General features: G+C 43.1%; 1 protein-coding gene across 7 annotated transcripts in view; it reads right to left on the reverse strand.

Annotated features, from left to right (window-relative positions):
- The window catches only part of TFDP1 (transcription factor Dp-1), a 121,075-nt gene that overhangs the window by 41,143 nt on the left and 62,344 nt on the right, over nt 1-17,588 (reverse strand). For 6 of the 7 annotated variants that reach the window (XM_054011019.1, XM_054011005.1, XM_054010995.1 and 3 more), the window contains exons 5-7: nt 10,293-10,414; nt 8,728-8,893; nt 8,406-8,552 (exon numbers count right to left, since the gene is read on the reverse strand). In XM_054011019.1, the coding sequence (XP_053866994.1) occupies nt 8,406-8,552; nt 8,728-8,893; nt 10,293-10,414 (435 nt within the window). The remainder of the gene's footprint in view (nt 1-8,405; nt 8,553-8,727; nt 8,894-10,292; nt 10,415-17,588) is intronic. The other variant, XM_054011035.1, reaches the window with a different exon arrangement.

Here is a 17,588-nt window from a genome sequence, read left to right on the forward strand (position 1 = left end):
GAAAGAACAGCAGCAATAACTTTTGCTAATTTTGGCTGCTACAATACTAACTGCAGTACCAATTATGATGAGTATCCACATAGGAAGTCTTCAACAAACTCTCTCTCCAGACAGATTTCAATACAGACAAATTGAAAAAATTTTTGTTCCTATACATTTTATAAGTTCTGCAGGAGGGAGTTTATAATCACCCCCCAAGAACAAATAGGAGGACTTTCACGTTCTTCTATGTCAGAAGAAGTTATATACAAAGAGAGAGGTTACTCACACTGTGCACTAACAGTAGTTTGAGATGTGTCCCCCTATAGGTAGTGCCCTATCAAATTCATGGTCTATTTTGGTCAATTTCATGGCCATAGGATTTAAAAAATCGTAAATTTAATTATTTCAGCTATTTAAATCTGAAATTCCACGGTGTTGTATTGTAGGGGTCCAGACCCATAAAGGAGTTGTGGGAGGTTGCAAGGTTATTGTAGGGGAGGTTGCAGTACTGCTACCCTTATTTCTGTGCTGCTGCTGGCAGCGGCACTGCCTTCAGAGCTGGGCAGCTAGAGAGCAGCAGCTGAAGGCAGAGCCGACGCCAACAGTAGAGCAGAAGTAAGGATGGCATGGTACGGTGCTCCTCTTCAGAAGATAGTATCAGAGGGGTAGCCGTGTTAGTCTGAATCTGTAAAAAGGTAGGCGTAGCGGTCGGTGGGTATTCGGTATAGGGTGGTGTTAACCCATGCAACAAACCTCGATGCCAACTCTGCCCACATATCTACACCAGCAACACCATCACTGGACCTAACCAGATCAGCTACAACATCACCGGCTCATTCACCTGCACGTCCACCAATGTTATATATGCCATCATATGCCAGCAATGCCCCTCTGCTATGTACATTGGCCAAACTGGACAGTCACTACGCAAGAGGATAAATGGACACAAGTCAGATATCAGGAATGGCAGTATACAAAAACCTGTGGGAGAGCACTTCAACCTCCCTGGCCACACAATAGCAAATGTAAAGGTTGCCATCTTACAGCAAAAAAACTTCAGGACCAGACTCCAAAGAGAAACTGCTGAGCTCCAGTTCATTTGCAAATTTGACACCATCAGATCGGGATTAAACAGAGACTGTGAATGGCTATCCAACTACAGAAACAGTTTCTCCTCCCTTGGTGTTCACACCTCAACTGCTAGCAGAGCACCTCACCCTCCCTGATTGAACTGACCTCATTATCTCCACACTGATATATACCTGCCTCTGGAGATTTCCATTACTTGCATCTGAAGAAGTGAGGTTCTTACCCACGAAAGCTTATGCTCCCAGTACTTCTGTTAGTCTCAAAGGTGCCACAGGACCCTCTGTTGCTCTTCAGAAGACTACATCTTGGATTGGTCATTTTCAGTAGCAGTGCCCGTTCAGCTTGCACATGCCCTCTACTTGGCCTCATGACCTGCACTGAGATCATATGGAGCTGTGCAGGTGAACTGCACTCAGTTCCTTCTCGACTACAAGGTCTCATAAAGGAAACCCAAAGCAAAGATAGTGTGTGTCCCTATGTGTGCTCTATCTTGAAGAACTACAGTTATTGCACAGGGTGAGTAACCTTTCCTTCTTCGAGCAGTGTTCCTATGGGTTCTCCACTTCAGGTGACTACCAAGCAGCATCCTCATGAAAAGGAAGGGGCTTTGGAGTCAAGTCCAATACTGAAATAATAGTGCAGAGTCAGACAACATACAAAGCTGAATCACAGATTACTACAGAGTGCTATCAAAAAAGTGTATATAGAGGTTCAAGTTGCAGCTCTTCAGATCTCAGTGATGGAAACACTCTTGAGAAAAACTACTAAGGTAGAGACACACCTCACTGAATGGGCTAATGTCCTAAGAAGAGGCTCAATATCATTATACTGATAACAAGAAATGATGCATCCAGATATCTACCTAGAGTCTTTGTCTGGAAACTGTAGATCCCTAACATCTGTCAGCAGATTGATACAAACAATCCAGGAAGTTTCTTAAATGATTTAGTTATGGCCATGTAAAAGACTAATGCTCTCTTACGCAATGCAGCATCTCCCCCCCCCCCCAAGCCAGATATGGTTTGGGGAAGAAAACTGGGATATGAATAACCTGGTTAATATAGAATTCAGCTGACAACTTAGTTAAGAATTTTGGGTGCAGCTATAGCAAAAACGTATCTTTGACAAATACAGCGAAGGCAGGGGTTGCCCCTATCTCTCCAACTCTTTGAGCAGACATAATGGCTACCAACGAGGCCATTTTCATAGATAAGTTCATTAGTGAGCAGAGAAGGAACCACTGAATCAAAGGGAGGTCTCATAAGCAATTGAGCACTAAGGTCCCAAACTAGAATAGGATGTTTGATTTGAGGGAAGAGTTTCCGCAGACTTTTTGCTCCCCGGATTACAGGGAGAATTGTCAACACTGAGAAACCTTTGCCAGAGAATGGAAGAAGTCATGCTAGCTGCCAAGTGAACTCCAACAGAGCTCAGAGATAACCCAAGTTCTTCAGTTCCAGAATGTAGACCAATAGCTAAGAAGATGGAAGGTGAAAGATGTCGTAGAACACACTAATGGCTAAATATATTACACTTTTGCAGTTTGGTATTGTGTGTAGACTCCTTCCTACTGTTTAATGTACCCTTTTTACCTGCAAAGAGCAGGTTGATTCTATCCCTATGAACCATCGAAGAGCTATGCTTTGAAGCAAAGAATGCAGAGGTTCGGATGAAGGACTCGACAAGCATCCGGAGAGAGGAGATGGGGAATGACTGGGAGACTAATTGCCTGATGATCTGCCAGCTGCATGAGATAAGGAAGCCATGTCTGTCTTGGCCACATTGGTACTATCAGTATGAACTTGGCCTTCTTCTGTCTTGTTCTCTACTTTCAATATTAGAAGCCCCAGGAGAAAAGCAAATAACAGTCACAGTGTCCAAAGCAGGAGAAAGGCATCCCCAGGGAGTGGCAACCCAATCCTTCTCTTGAACAGAACTGAGTGCACTTCTTGTTCATGGTAATGATGAAGAGGTCTCCCTACAGAAGACCCAAATTCAAAATAAGCAATTGAGAATCCAAGGGTCTAGTTCCAATTCATAATCCTGTACAAAACTTCTGCTTAGAGAGTCTACTATGGTGTTCTGAATGCCAGAAAAGTACACTGCAAACACATAGATATGATTCCAATTCCATAGTCTTATAGCTTCAGAGTAAATGGAAGGCGATCTCGCTCCTCTTTACTCGTCAACATAAAACATGTAGGCCACATTGTCTGTCATGCTCTTGATGCACCTGACTCTGATCAATGGCATAAAATGGAGATAAGCATCCTGAGTTCCAGCAAGCTAATGTGTAGGGTGGGCTTGTGGGGATGAGTATATAGCAATATAAGTATCTAGGTGTACTCCCTATCCCAAAAGAGATGCATCTGTTATTACAACAGTTGGAGGTGGCTAGGTAAAGAAAAATCCTGCACAGACATTGTGGGGGGTTGGAGTATCTTTCCACAAATCAAAGGAGTCCTTTATGAATTGTGGAACTGAGACCTGTTTGTCCAGACTGTTTGTTTGGAAAATAGATAGTTCAGTCACTGTTGGAGGCATTGAAAATGCAATCTTGCATGGCTTACTATGAAGGTACATGCTGAGATATGCCCCAAATGTTGAAGGCCGTTCCTGGCTGATGTTTGCAGGCTGACCTACATTGTGGGAATAAGATTAGATAGTGTCATAAACCTGGGTATTGGAAGGTAGGCTTTGGCAGTTACTGTATCTGCGGATGCCCCTATGAATTCTAGTAATTACACAGGTTAAAGTAGACTACTGGATATTTAACTGAAGTCCTAGCTTGAGGAACAGTGCTATGGCCTTCTGAGTGGCTAACAAGGTATCATCGTAAGATCGACCCTTCAGCAGACAATTATCAAGATACCGAAATATTACTATTGCTTCTCTGCAGATAGGCATGACCATTGCAGGAACTTTTGAGAACACTCTGGGAGCAGAGGAGAGACTGAATGGGAGAACCCTGTATTGAAAATATTCTTGGCCTAAGGCAAAGCGAAGAAATCTCCTATGGGAAGAACAGGACACTATATGGAAATAAATATCCTGTATGTCGAGGGCTGAAAACGCTTTGAATTTTTTTTACCTTCAAAATTTGTTGAGGATCCTTAGATCTAGAATGGGTTTCAACCCTCCATTGTTTTTGGGGACCAGGAAGTACAGTAACTCCTCGCTTAATGTTGTAGTTATACTCCTGAAAAAGGCTACTTTAAGTGAAACAATGTAAAGCGATTCCAATTTCCCCAAAAGAATTAATGTAAATAGTGGGGGGGTTAGGTTCCAGGGAAATTTTTTTCTCCAGACAAAAGACTTACACACACACACACACACACACACACAATTTTAACAAACAATTGAATATTGTACACAGCAATGATGACTGAGAAGCTTGGTTGAGGTGGGGGATTTCCCAGGGAATGCCTTACTGCAAAATGAGGAACCAGCACTCGGCTGAGCCCTCAAAGGTTAACACACTGTTGTTAATGTAGTCTCACACTCTAAAAGGCAACAGGAATGGCAGGAGGGGAGACAGCATGGCAGAGAGAGACAGAGACACACACAGTGTCTGTGTGAGAGAGAGAGAGAGAGAGAGAGATGCACATTGGACCTTTTAGTACACTGATCCCACTCTAAGAACACTGCCTTTTTAAGTAGATCAGCAAGTAGAGACAGCAGTTGCTGCCAGCAAGCTCCCTCTGTCCTGAGCCATTTTGTGTGTCCTCCTGCCCCCCACCCCCACTCTGTGGAGATGGAGTAAAGCAGCGAGGGGCAGGAGGACACATGCAGTTTCAAAAATTTCAATGCATAGAAGATTGTTGGGGACACAATAGATCTGGACAAGGAGAAGAAGTCTGGAGATAAATGTGAGAAGGGAGGGACAGGCAGTAGAAACAAAATTGTAACTGTTTGAGCAGCATATTCCAGAAGTCTTGAGGTCTTTCTGAGTGTAGCCTTCATTGATTTGAGATCTACCATACCATTCTCTCACTAGAAGGGAAAACCTATAATGGCAGCAGGCTCTAAAAGAGACCCAGTTTGGGAATTATTTTAATGAAGTTCCTCTACCTGTGGGTAAGACAGGCACGCGTGCAAAACATAAACAGTGCAACAAAGAAATGCAACGCCTGGTTGCCCGAATGAAACATCATCATGAGAAGTGTTCCTTCTCAGGAGGAAGTTGCTTTGAAGATGATGAAAGGAACATGTCTGAACATCTTCAGGTTGGTAAACTTTTTTATTTCATACTTCTTTCTTAAAGGATTGCTTGTCTTCCTTCTGGACTATTCTTGAATTCCCATGTTGCAGAAAAATACAGTACCATAGAGTAACAATTATCATTTTAGATGCAGTTGTGATAAAAATAAATAGCCGAAATAAGCAGATTTTCCTTTTACAATTTCACCTTTCAAGTAGTACTGAGTGTCAGTGAATGCAATGAGTAATACTAAAGGAGCAGTATGGTAATAATAATTAAATAACTGCATTGACTTATTTTGTTTAGGAGAATCCATCCTCAACATACAGGATTCTGAAGACTATCCACCTTCAAGATCACCATCATTTTCTATAGTTTCAAAGTAATATGCCAATGATAGTGTTTCAGTCACATCATGTATGTCACATAGCCACAGTATATTACCAGTAGCAAAAAGAAAAAAAATCTCCATCATCCAGAAACAACCATAGATAAGTTTGTGACAAGAACAAGCTGATTACAAAAAGAGGTAATTGATGAAAAAATTGCCTAGTTTGTTTATGCAACAAACTCACCTTTCCGTGTGATTGGGAAACCACACTTCATTAACGGTTCACTCATTAAGACCAGGATACAATCCACACAACAGAGCAGATATTACAGGCAAATTCCTGGATAAAGCGTATGAAAGAGAAATTGAGCAGTGTGCAAAAGGCCTAAAGGGTAAAATTGTTGACCTGAGTCATGATGGGTGGAGCAATGTCCACAATGATCCTGTTGTATGTGCTTGTGTGTGAAGAGAAGAAAGGAATGTCTTCCTTACAGAAACAATTGATACATCAGGAAATGCACACACAGCAGAATACTTACAAGAAGTAGCAGTAAAAGCTATAACAAACTGTGAAAAAAATTCAAATGTCTAGTACACAGCTAGATCCCAGACAGTGCTGCAAATGTATCCAAGTTGAGAAGAAATTATTTAGAAGAGTCTCCCAAGCTAACAACATACTGTTGCAGTGCTCATTTGATGCACCTCCTAGCCAAAGACTTCAGTGTTCCAGAAATAAAGGCTAATGTTATTGAAATTGCAAAATACTTCTATAACAACCACTTTGCAGCAGCTGCTCTGAAAAAAGTGGGAGGAACCAAGCTAACTCTCCCACAAGATGTGCGATGGAACTCAGTAATGGACTGTTTTAAGCACTATATCAAGAACTGGCCTAACCTGATGACCATTGGTGAACAAAATTGTGAAAAAAATAGATGGCACTATCACAGCCAAAATTCTCAACATTGGGCTTAAGAGAAATGTTGAACACATTTCTCAAGTACCCTGAAGACTTGAACAAAATGCAGGGACATAGCTGTTTTATTGCTGACGCTGTTGAAATCTGGAAGGAACTGAGTGAGATGTTAAAAAGAAGTATGCAATGACAGAGTTAAATTACAAGCATTAAAAAAACGAGTGGGACAAGCACTATCTCCAGCTCATTTTCTTGTAAACATTCTCAAAACTCGCTACCAGGGTCAAACCTTCACTGCTGAAGAAGAGGGGCTGGCGATGACATGGACATCCAGCAATCATCCCTCCATAATGCCAACTATAATAAACTTCAGAGCAAAGGGTGAACCATTCAAGAAATATGTTTGCCGATGATGTTTTAAATAAAGTCACACCAGTGAACTGGTAGAAGTCACTTAAGCACTTGGATTCAGAGACTGTTGAAGTGATGATCTCACTTAACAGCAGTAGCTTCTTCTGCCAGTGTCGAAATAATATTTTCTTCCTTTGGACTAATTCATTCCAAATTGAGAAATAGTCTGGGACCTGAAAAAGCAGGAAAGCTTGTTTTTCTTTTCCAGATTATGAACAAACAGGAAAATGAAGGTGAAGATGACTGAGTTAGCTGCAGAAGCCAATATTTTAAGGTTCTCATGTTGACCTGCCTGAGTTTATTAAATTTTTTGTTAATATTTCATTTAACTATTTTAGTTAAACAATTTAAACAAAAACAAACCTGATTTTAAAAATGTGAATGTTTAACTAAATTCAAAAATTCATATTTGTGTTTTGTTAAAATATTATGTGGTTGTTGTTAAAGAAAAAAAATCCAGAATACAGAACATTGTTGTTTTAATTAAATAAAACAATTTAAATGTCTGTCTGGTGATGTTCTCCTCCTAATACAGAATGACAAAAAAATCCTCCTAATATTAATGATTAGCCTCTGTTGAATTGGAGATCACCTCCCAATGACTTCATAAATATCTGCTTCAATTACCTTTGGTAAAGATAATAACCCAACAATCATTCATTTTCTGATATAGCTGTAAAACTAATCTGAAAAGTTTTCAAAATAAATCTCTTTAAAAATGGATAGTGTGTACCTTCTAAAAATGAAATCTCATATACCTCTGAGTTGTGAAGAATATGTATTAAGGTTATAACAACCAACAAGAATGCACTTTTATGTAGAAATCCATGATTAAATTCAGTCTTCCTGACTAGTGATTTAAATCAAATCCACCCTGATTGATAGCCTGCTTGGCGGTTGCCACAAAGGGAATATAGGGGAGCGGTGAGCTGATGCAGGGCTGCCAGACCACCCTGGTTCCAAGCCCCCACCAGCTAGCTCCAATGGGCTGCTCTTTCTGCAAGCAGCGGACAAAGCAGACGGCTGCCAAACAATGTTATAAGGGAGAACTGCGCAACTTTGAATGAACATGGTCTCTAACTGATCAGCAACGTGACAACGAAACAACGTTAACCGGGACAACATTAAGTGAGGAGTTATTATACCTTAATAGAACCCCTTTCCTCTGTGCTGAACAGGAACTGGTTGTACAGATCCTATGGTCAGAAGAGAGTCACCATCCTACCTTAGCAGGTGCTTGTGAGGAGAGTCTCAAAGAGAGATGGGAAGCGGGGATGGGGTAGAGGGAGGGAGGTAAAGTGGATTGAACATCCTGATATTGCGATCTCCAAGCCACACTTGTCCAAAGGGACTCAGACACCCAATGATTCTGTATTGCTAGCTCAGAAGACCATATTCAGATAGGATTAGACAACATTAAAAATCTTTTAGATTTATCCGAACAAAAATACCAACTACTGTATTTCCCACATATATACCTCTAAATTCTGACATTCCTGAGCCGAGTTAGTAGGTAGACCAATCCATTTGATTTCCTTCTTCTCCTTAGAGATAATGTTCATAGCCATAAGGACATTTAAGGCATCGTAGACACGTCGTCTAATATTCTTCTGGTCATAAGCCTGCTGTAGACACAATGAATTAATCAAAAACACACCTGTGACAAAAACGTTTGAAAATGTATTACAGTAGATGGGTAAACTCAGCTAGTATCTCAACTGTTTCATTTAGCATTAAAAAAAACAAAAAAGTTACATCTTTTCCCCACTCAAGTGGCATGTAACCCAGCAACATACTTACTGATTCATTTGGTGAAATGTGATTATCCGTGGTACTAAACTCTGCAACCAACTCATCCGCCACCTCATTGTATGAGGTGGTTCCTTTTCTCTGTACCTTCTCACAAACCTTCATAGAGAAGTGTCGCAAACCCTTGCCATTCTTCTCTCCTTTTTTGTTGCGCTTCCTAGAAAAATACATTTTAAAGTAACCGATCAATATTCCAAAGTTTTCTGGTTTGCCAGATAAACACATATTGTTCTAAAATATAACCCTTACCATTTTTAATCAGCAAAGAGGGCATTATACTCCTAAAACAGGACAATCAAAGTTATTTGCCTGAATCATGGATTTGATTCAATTTACAACTAATTCTTGGTATTATCTTGAATATGAAACACATTGAGCTAAATTCATCCCTGCTGTAACTCTGCTAGTTTCAATATCAGAGATGAATTTGGATGATTACATTTAGAAGATGTAAAAATTAGTGGTAAAGAAGTTTCTTCTGAAAAGGAGGACAGTAAAGAAAAAACATTCCAATTAACATTAACATCTTCAAGTGGGGGGGGGGAGGGAGGGCTAAAACTAGAAACCCTGAGAACTACAGCAGCTAAAATTTATTTTTCTAGAGCATATATAATTTGACATTCAGGAAAGTTAAAACAGTCAAGTATGTTAGACTCAAAATCTGATATTGTATTCAAAATTACAGAATAACCAAAATATGGATTTGAATGGTCATGGAATACAGCTTTACTATGAACACTTCAAACCTAGGGTAGATGCTTCCTACAGCACTTTCAGTATTATTGCATAAGCATTTAGAAAAATATGATAGTTAAGTTCTCAGCATACATTTTAAATGAAAAATTGTCTGGGTAACTAAAATATTTTGTTACAATAAAATGTAAATTTGAAAGTCAGCAAATGGAATAGCTTTCAATTTCTGCATATATGCGTGCTTAAATACTTTAGGAACAATACAACTCCATAATCCCCTAATATAAATATTTCCTAGCCCAAAAAAACAACAGACACACCAATAAATGTTAACTTTAAAGCAACTACATTCATCAATGGGTCCTTCAAAACAATCTTGTGTGTAATAAACCCCCAAAGCAAGTTTATGTTAAATCTGGAAGTGACGCTTTCTTCAAGTTGAGCTACGATCTTATTCTTCTCATTTAAAATTGTCTGCAGAATTATGCATATTTGGTTTGAAACACTATATTCCATTTATATTTTATCTGACAGTACAAGAGGATGAAAAATCTCAGTTGATTTCGCTTGTTCTTTTAAGAGCCACTATCTTCGTGTAAATATGACAGCAGAATACTACGCGTCCGTTTGTTTCCTCAGAAATCTGACTTTTGCTACACTGAAGTGAAAAGGTGTTCTTATCTCTCTACTCTAGGTATTAAACAAACTTAGATATCTCTTAAATTAAATCTAAGCTGAACCCCTCCTTCATATCAGCGAACTTACAGAGCACATCAATTAAAAAAAAAAAAAAAAAAAAACTTTAGGACAAAATTACCAAACAATTCTATTAAACCCTTGTAACTTAACAGAATTTTGCTCACCCAGCAGACCAAGGCGAAGAGTCTGCAGTCTGGTTCTGTGATACAAAGTGTGAATTGGGTGTATGTGGACTTCCTACCAGGATAGTATTTGGCGCTGAAGGTCTCTGAGGTGTACCAATAACCTACAGTTAAAACAAAATAATTTGGAATACAGTCAGAAGACTCCCACATTATTCAGATGCATTTCCCCCACCTTTCTGGAGCCATTTCTTTATTTCCACCTCTCTCTACGAGATAAATAAAATACCATACTATTAAAAAAACCCTAGCAGTTGTACATGGGTTTTGTACATATTGGCCTAGACTACTGTATGTTCAGGTGACAAGTTTTTATTTTTCCTTCCTTTGATCAACCTCATTTGCTTTCTTGATTTATGATCAAAATTTGGCATAAACCTGACAAAAGTCAAAGCAAGACTCAACAACTTAACACTAGTAAGTCAGCAAAATTTAAAGAGGAAAGGATAAACTAAGCTTATAATAGAAAAACAAAAACGAACTCTAAAGCCACTAACTCCTCTGGTAAGCAGGCATAAAAAGTAGCGGCCTACTGCAAATAACAGCCACATCATCTCTTCTGATTCTCTCTCCTTCCTGCTACTGCATCAAAAACAAAACCAACATAGACAGCTTTGGACTTGGGTAAAAGTAAAAGTCACTCTTCCAGTCCGCTTCAGATCAATCAGGTTTACCATGAATAGAGCCAATTTTTGCAGTGTATATATGGAACCCTGTTTTCTCTACAGTTGTAGAACTGGATAATGCAGTAACCCTCACCTCTGCTGTAGGATTGTGTTTCACATCTAATCTTGCATAACAATATAACTTTCTAAAGCTTATAGTTATGAAGAAAAACCTCTAAAACAAACTGATACAGAATAGCCTTCCTGATTTTGCAGAAAAAAGTCTATTCATCTAAATTGCATCTACCTCCCCAAAAGAGGCATTAAATTAAACCTGAAAGCTAAAAACCTCAAAACACCCCCCCACTATATTTTTCTGGGCATCAAATGCCTCAGTATCCTTCTACCCAGCTGCCTCAAGCTTCTTCCCCAGTCCAATTTCAATAGATTAGTGTCAATACAAAATTCTATAGCACTATGAAAATTGAAAGTTTAAGAGCAGCTGAAGATGAAACATATTCCAGATTTGAAATTCATATTCAATTCATTATTCAAATACACAATACAAGGAATTATTTTGTTTCATATTTAATTTAATAAGCACCTCTTACGTTACTTGAAATCGGACCAGGACTTTCAACATGACACAGAATTAAGTGCTGATAAGCTGCAGAAGTCAGATGTTGCCACAGAATTTAGGTCCAGTGTGCCACAATACAGGGCCCTAGCTATACTACTCCTGAGGGAATTCTGTGCCAAAAAATAAAAATTTTCTGCACAATATTTTAAAAAAGTCTTCAAATTTTATTGGTCAATAAATAAATGTGGTAGCTCCAGCATGGCAGTGGGGAGCACAGGCCCCTGGCTGCATGAAGGTGGGAGATCACCCTGCAGCCCTCAGCCCCTGGGACAGGGATTCAGCAGCAAGGCTGTACCCAACCCTGACACAGCGCAAGGGTTGGGCCTGCCCCAGAAACACCCCAGGGCCCTGCGCCCCTCTGTGCTAGACACACCAGGTGTGGGCAGGCAGGCTCAGCCCAGCAGGATCTAAGTGTAGAGAGGCTTGGTGTGGGTGGATCCAGGTGTGGGCAATCTGGGTGCGGGCAGCTCAGTGGGAGATCTGGATGCACAGGGTGTCATTGGGAGGTTCCAGGGGCAATGGGACTCTGCAGAGGGTCCAGGTGAAGATGGTTGGGGATCAGCAGGGGGGAATCTGGGTGTACAGGCCTCAGCGGGGTGGTCCATATGAGGGGGAGGTGGGGCTCATCAGGGTGGAGGTTTCATGGGCCTGCTTAACAGGGGAGTTCCAACTGCAGCTGCTACACAGGGGATGCTGCAAGCCAGACTCCTGCTCCTTCCCTCACCCCTGCTCCCTCCCTCACCCCCAATTCCCCTATCCCCTTCTCTTTCCCATCCTCTCCCCATCCCACCCCACCTTCCTTCCCCACTGCTTCTCCCCTCCCCCCCCTTTACCCTGCCCCACTGCGGGCACTCACTGCTGTACAGAAAACAGGATGGCTCCCGGCTTACTGAAAGGGTGCACAACTAGCACTAGGACCCAGGAGGAGACATCCAGCTGTGGAGCAGAGCGGCACTCTGCGTGTGCAGAAATGGGGGGGGGGGGCAGGAGAAGTGGCACATGAACCGATGTACGGCCGCCCCCTCCCAGCCCCCCCATGGTCTGCCTCTGTTTGGTGGACAATACTTCTCCCCCCACTATGCCCATAGACATCCCCAGCCTCCTCCCCCAGCTTCCATAGAATCAAATATCATCAGGGGTGGAAGGGACCTCAGGAGGTCATCTAGTCCAACACCCTGCTCAAAGCAGGACCAATCCCCAACTAAATCATCCCAGACAGGGCTTTGCCAAACCTGACCTTAAAAACCTCTAAAGGAAGGAGATTCCATCACCTTCCTAGGTAACCCATTCCAGTGATTCACCACCCTCCTAGTGAAAAAGTTTTTCCTAATATCCAACCTAAACCTCCCCCACTGCAACTTAAGACCATTACTCCTTGTTCTGTCATCTGCTACCACTTAGAACAGTCTAGATCCATCCTCTTTGGAACTCCCCTTCCAGGTAGTTGAAAGCAGCTATCAAATCCCCCCTCATTCTTCTCTTCCGCAGACTAAACAATCCCAGTTCTCTCAGCCTCTCCTCCTAAGTCACGTGTTCCAGCCCCCTAACCATTTTTGTTGCCCTCCGCTGGACTCTTTCCAATTTTTCCACATCCTTCTTGTAGTGTGGGGCCCAAAACTGGACACACTACTCCAGATGAGGCCTCACCAATGTCGAATAGAGGGGAATGATCACATCCCTCAATCTGCTGGCAATGCCCCTACTTAAACAGCCCCACATGCCGTTAGCCTTCTTGGCAACAAGGGCACACTGTTGATTCATACTTTCCTTTACTTCCCCATCACGTTCTGCAGGGAAGCAAAGAAATCTGTGGGGGGCACGTTTTCTGCACATGCGCGTTGGCACAGAATTCCCCCAGCAGTAAGCTATACCTACCCCACAACATTGTTTCTGAATTAAGTTTGAACAATAGCCACCTAAAATCATATTTAAGTGGAGTTAGCCTGATGTGACGTTTTGACAGTACAAGTGTTATTAACTAAGGTCACAGAGCTTGAAAGATTTTCCCCATCGCCTACCGGGCAGGACTAAACCTACTAACCAGATGTACATATGAACAATTATCAGGGAGCCTACTAGCAAAAGCCCTGGTGAGAAGCCAAGCCCATTTTCTCTGCAGCCCCTAAAGGCTTAGAAGGGGGAAGTTGCTGGGATTCCTACCAGGGTGTTGTCCCTATACCTTAAACAGGGATTCCATCTCTCATATCAGCTGTGCTCCCTTTCAACTGCTGGAAAGCATTGAATTCTTTCCTCCCACCCCCCATTACCTTCCCCACATACTCCAGAAGTTTATCTGTTGTGGAAGGTAACCTGTTCTTCATCCCCCACCCTCTGCCAACAATCCTGCTAGCTGTTGCTGAGAGAAAAAGGGGCATAAAAGGGTTGCATGTCAACTAATACACCTTTCCTCCTCAAACAGCCCTAGCACTTCTGTTGCATTTCATAGCTTCCTCAGGCAATGTCAGCAGCAGCAGCAAGTATAATAGAGGAGTCTGAAAGTTCAAAAGCTTGATCTACACTGGAAAAGTGAGTTGTGTTTAATCCCCTCCGCACCAACCTGCCCAATTTTCACACTCTTGGGTCTTGCAACATTCCTATTTCATTAGTTCTCCAGTCACCATAGACTCTTCCTTCCTAGTTGGTACCTGATATTCTAGTGTAAAAGACAGCCTTTTAAAGAAGTTGTAGGCCTTATTTAAACATCAAAGGAAGGCACAAGCCCTTTAATTTCATGATAATTTTGTGTGTATAGTAGTGTATATATAAAGTATTTTCTGACTTGTTCTATATCAGAGATTCATTTTCAGTACTATTAAATATTCACAAGGTCTGTAGCACTCCTCTGATGTGCCACTGTACTCTTTCACTGAGCAAAATTATCCTGTTAAGACTCCATATTACGTCGGTTAGATCACTCCACCTGAATGACTATAACCTAAGGCCTTGTCTACACTATGATTTTAGGTCGAATTTAGCAGAGTTACCTCAATTTAAGCCTGGACCTGTCCACACGATGAAGCTCCTTTTTTCGACTTAAAGGGCTCTTTAAATCGATTTCTTTACTCCACCTCCAACGAGGGGATTAGCGCTGAAATCGGCCTTGCCGGGTCGAATTTGGGGTAGTGTGGATGCAATTCGACGGTATTGGCCTTTAGGAGCTATCCCAGAGTGCTCCATTGTGACCGCTCTGGACAGCGCTCTCAACTCAGATGCACTGGCCAGGTAGACAGGAAAAGGCCCGCGAACTTTTGAATCTCATTTCCTGTTTGGCCAGCATGGCAAGGTGCAGGTGAGTGCCGATCTCATTAGCAGAGGTGACCATGATGGAGTCCCAGGATTGCAAAAGAGCTCCAGCATGGACTGAACGGGAGGTACGGGATCTGCTTGCCGTATGGGGAGACAAATCCGTGCTAGCTGAACTCTGTTCCAGTAAATGAAATGCCAAAACATTAGAAAAAGTCTCAAAGGGCATGAAGGACAGAGGCCAAAGCAGCGCCGTGTGAAAATTAAGGAGCTAAGGCAAGCCTACCAAAAAAACAGAGAGGCAAATGGCTGCTCCGGATCAGAGCCCCGAACATGCTGCTTCTATGAGGAGCTGCATGCCATGCTAGGGGGTGCAGTCACCAGTACCCCAACCCTGTGCTTTGACTCCGTCAATGGAGAATCACGCAACATGGAAGCGGGTTTTGGGGACAAGGAAGATGATGATGAAGAGATTGAAGATAGCTCACAGCAAGGAAGCGGAGAAACTGCTTTCCTCAACAGCCAAGATACGTTTTTCAACCTGGATCTGGAGCCAGTAACCCCCGAACCCACCCCAGGCGTGCTCCCGGACCCTGAAAGCGGAGAAGGGACCTCTGGTGACTGTACCTTTGTAAATATTACACATGGTTTAAAAGCAAGCGTGTTTAATTATTAATTTGCCCTGGCATTCGCAGCCAGTACAGCTACTGGAAAAGTCTGTTAACGTGCATGGGGATGGAGCGCCCTCCTTTAAACTTCTAACCGCCCTGGTGTCTGGCTGCGCGTAATCAGCGGCCAGGCAATTTGCCTCAACCTCCCACCCTGCCATAAATGTCTCCCCCTTAGTCTCACAGATATTATGGAGTGCACAGCAAGCAATAACAACAATGGGAATATTGGTTTCGCTGAGGTCTATCCGAGTCAGTAAACTGCACCAGCGTGCTTTTAAACGTCCAAATGCACATTGTACCACCATTCTGCACTTGCTCAGCATATAGTTCAACAGCTCCTAACTACTGTCCAGGCTGCCTGTGTACGGCTTCATGAGCCATGGCATTAAGGGGTAGGCTGGGTCCCCAAGGATAACTATAGGCATTTCAACATCCCCAACGGTTATTTTCTGGTCTGGGAAGAAAGTCCCTTCCTGCAGCTTTTGAAACAGACCAGAGTTCCTGAAGATGTGAGCATCACTCTGGCCATCCCACGTTGATGTTGGTGAAACGTCCCTTGTGATCCACCAGTGCTTGCAGCAGCATTGAAAAGTACCCCTTGCGGTTTATGTACTCGCTGGCTTGGTGCTCCGGTACCAAAATAGGGATATGGGTTCCGTCTATCGTCCCACCACAGTTAGGGAATCCCATTGCAGCAAGTCATCCACTATGACCTGCACATTTCCCAGAGTCACTACCCTTGATATCACCAGGTCTTTCATTGCCCTGGCAACTTGGATCACAGCAGCCCCCACAGTAGATTTGCCCACTCCAAATTGATTCCCGACTGACCGGTAGCTGTCTGGCGTTGCAAGCTTCCACAGGGCTATTGCCACTCGCTTCTCAACTGTGAGGGCTGCTCTCATCTTGGTATTCTGGCGCTTCAGGGCAGGGAAAAGCAAGTCACAAAGTTCCATGAAAGTGCCCTTACGCATGTGAAAGTTTTGCAGCCACTGGGAATCGTCCCAGACCTGCAACACTATGCGGTCCCACCAATCTGTGCTTGTTTCCCGGGCCCAGAATCGGTGTTCCACGGCATGAACCTGCCCCAGTAACACCAGGATGTGCACATTGCTGGGGCCCGTACTTTGTGAGAAGTCTATGTCCATGTCTATGTCCTCATCACTGCGCTGCCGTCGCCTCCTCGCCTGGTTTTGCTTTGGCAGGTTCTGCATATACTACAGGATAATGCGTGTGGTGCTTATAGTGCTCATAATTGCCACGGTGATCTGAGCGGGCTCCATGATCCCAGTGCTATGGCATCTGGCCTGCAAAAAGGTGCGAACCGATTGTCTGCCGTTGCTCTGACGGAGGGAGGGGCGACTGACGACATGGCTTACAGGGAATTAAAAACAAAGGGGGTGGCTTTGCATCAAGGAGAAACACAAACAACTGTCACACAGAATGGCCCCCTCAGGGATTAACTCAAAACCCTGGGTTTAGCAGGCCGTTGATTTCATGGAGGGAGGAAGCAAATGAATACAAAACAAATCGGGTCTATTTCTTGTTTTGATCCACTCCATCTATCTTTTACATCTTCAGGCTGGCAGCAGATGGTGCAGTTCAACTGCTAGCCATCATCATCTCCTGGGTGCTCGACAGAAGATGGGAATGACCTGGCTGAGTCATTCTCATGTCTGCCTAGGCACCCGACAGACCGAGGTCGGCTAAAAGAGCACCCAGGAACATGACGACGATGGCTACCAGTCGTAATGCACCGTCTGCTGCCAAAAGGCAGTGAGCTGCTGTTGTGTAGCAATGCAGTCCCACGTCTGCCAGCACCCAGGAGACATACGGTGACGGTGAGGTGAGCGGGCTCCATGCTTGCCGTGGTTTGGCGTCTGCACAGGTAACCCAGGAAAAAAAGGCACAAAACGATTGTGTGCCGTTGCTTTCACGGAGGGGGGAGCTGACGACATGTACCCAGAATCACCTGTGACACTGTTTTTGCCCCATCAGACATTGGGATCTCAACCCAGAATTCCAATGGGCGGCGGAGACTGTGGGAACTGTGGGATAGCTACCCACAGTGCAACGCTCCAGAAGTTGACGTAGCCTCGGTACTGTGGATGCAGTCCGA

The sequence above is a fragment of the Malaclemys terrapin genome, chromosome 1 (assembly GCF_027887155.1).
Source record: "Malaclemys terrapin pileata isolate rMalTer1 chromosome 1, rMalTer1.hap1, whole genome shotgun sequence".
Lineage (NCBI taxonomy): Eukaryota > Metazoa > Chordata > Testudines > Emydidae > Malaclemys > Malaclemys terrapin.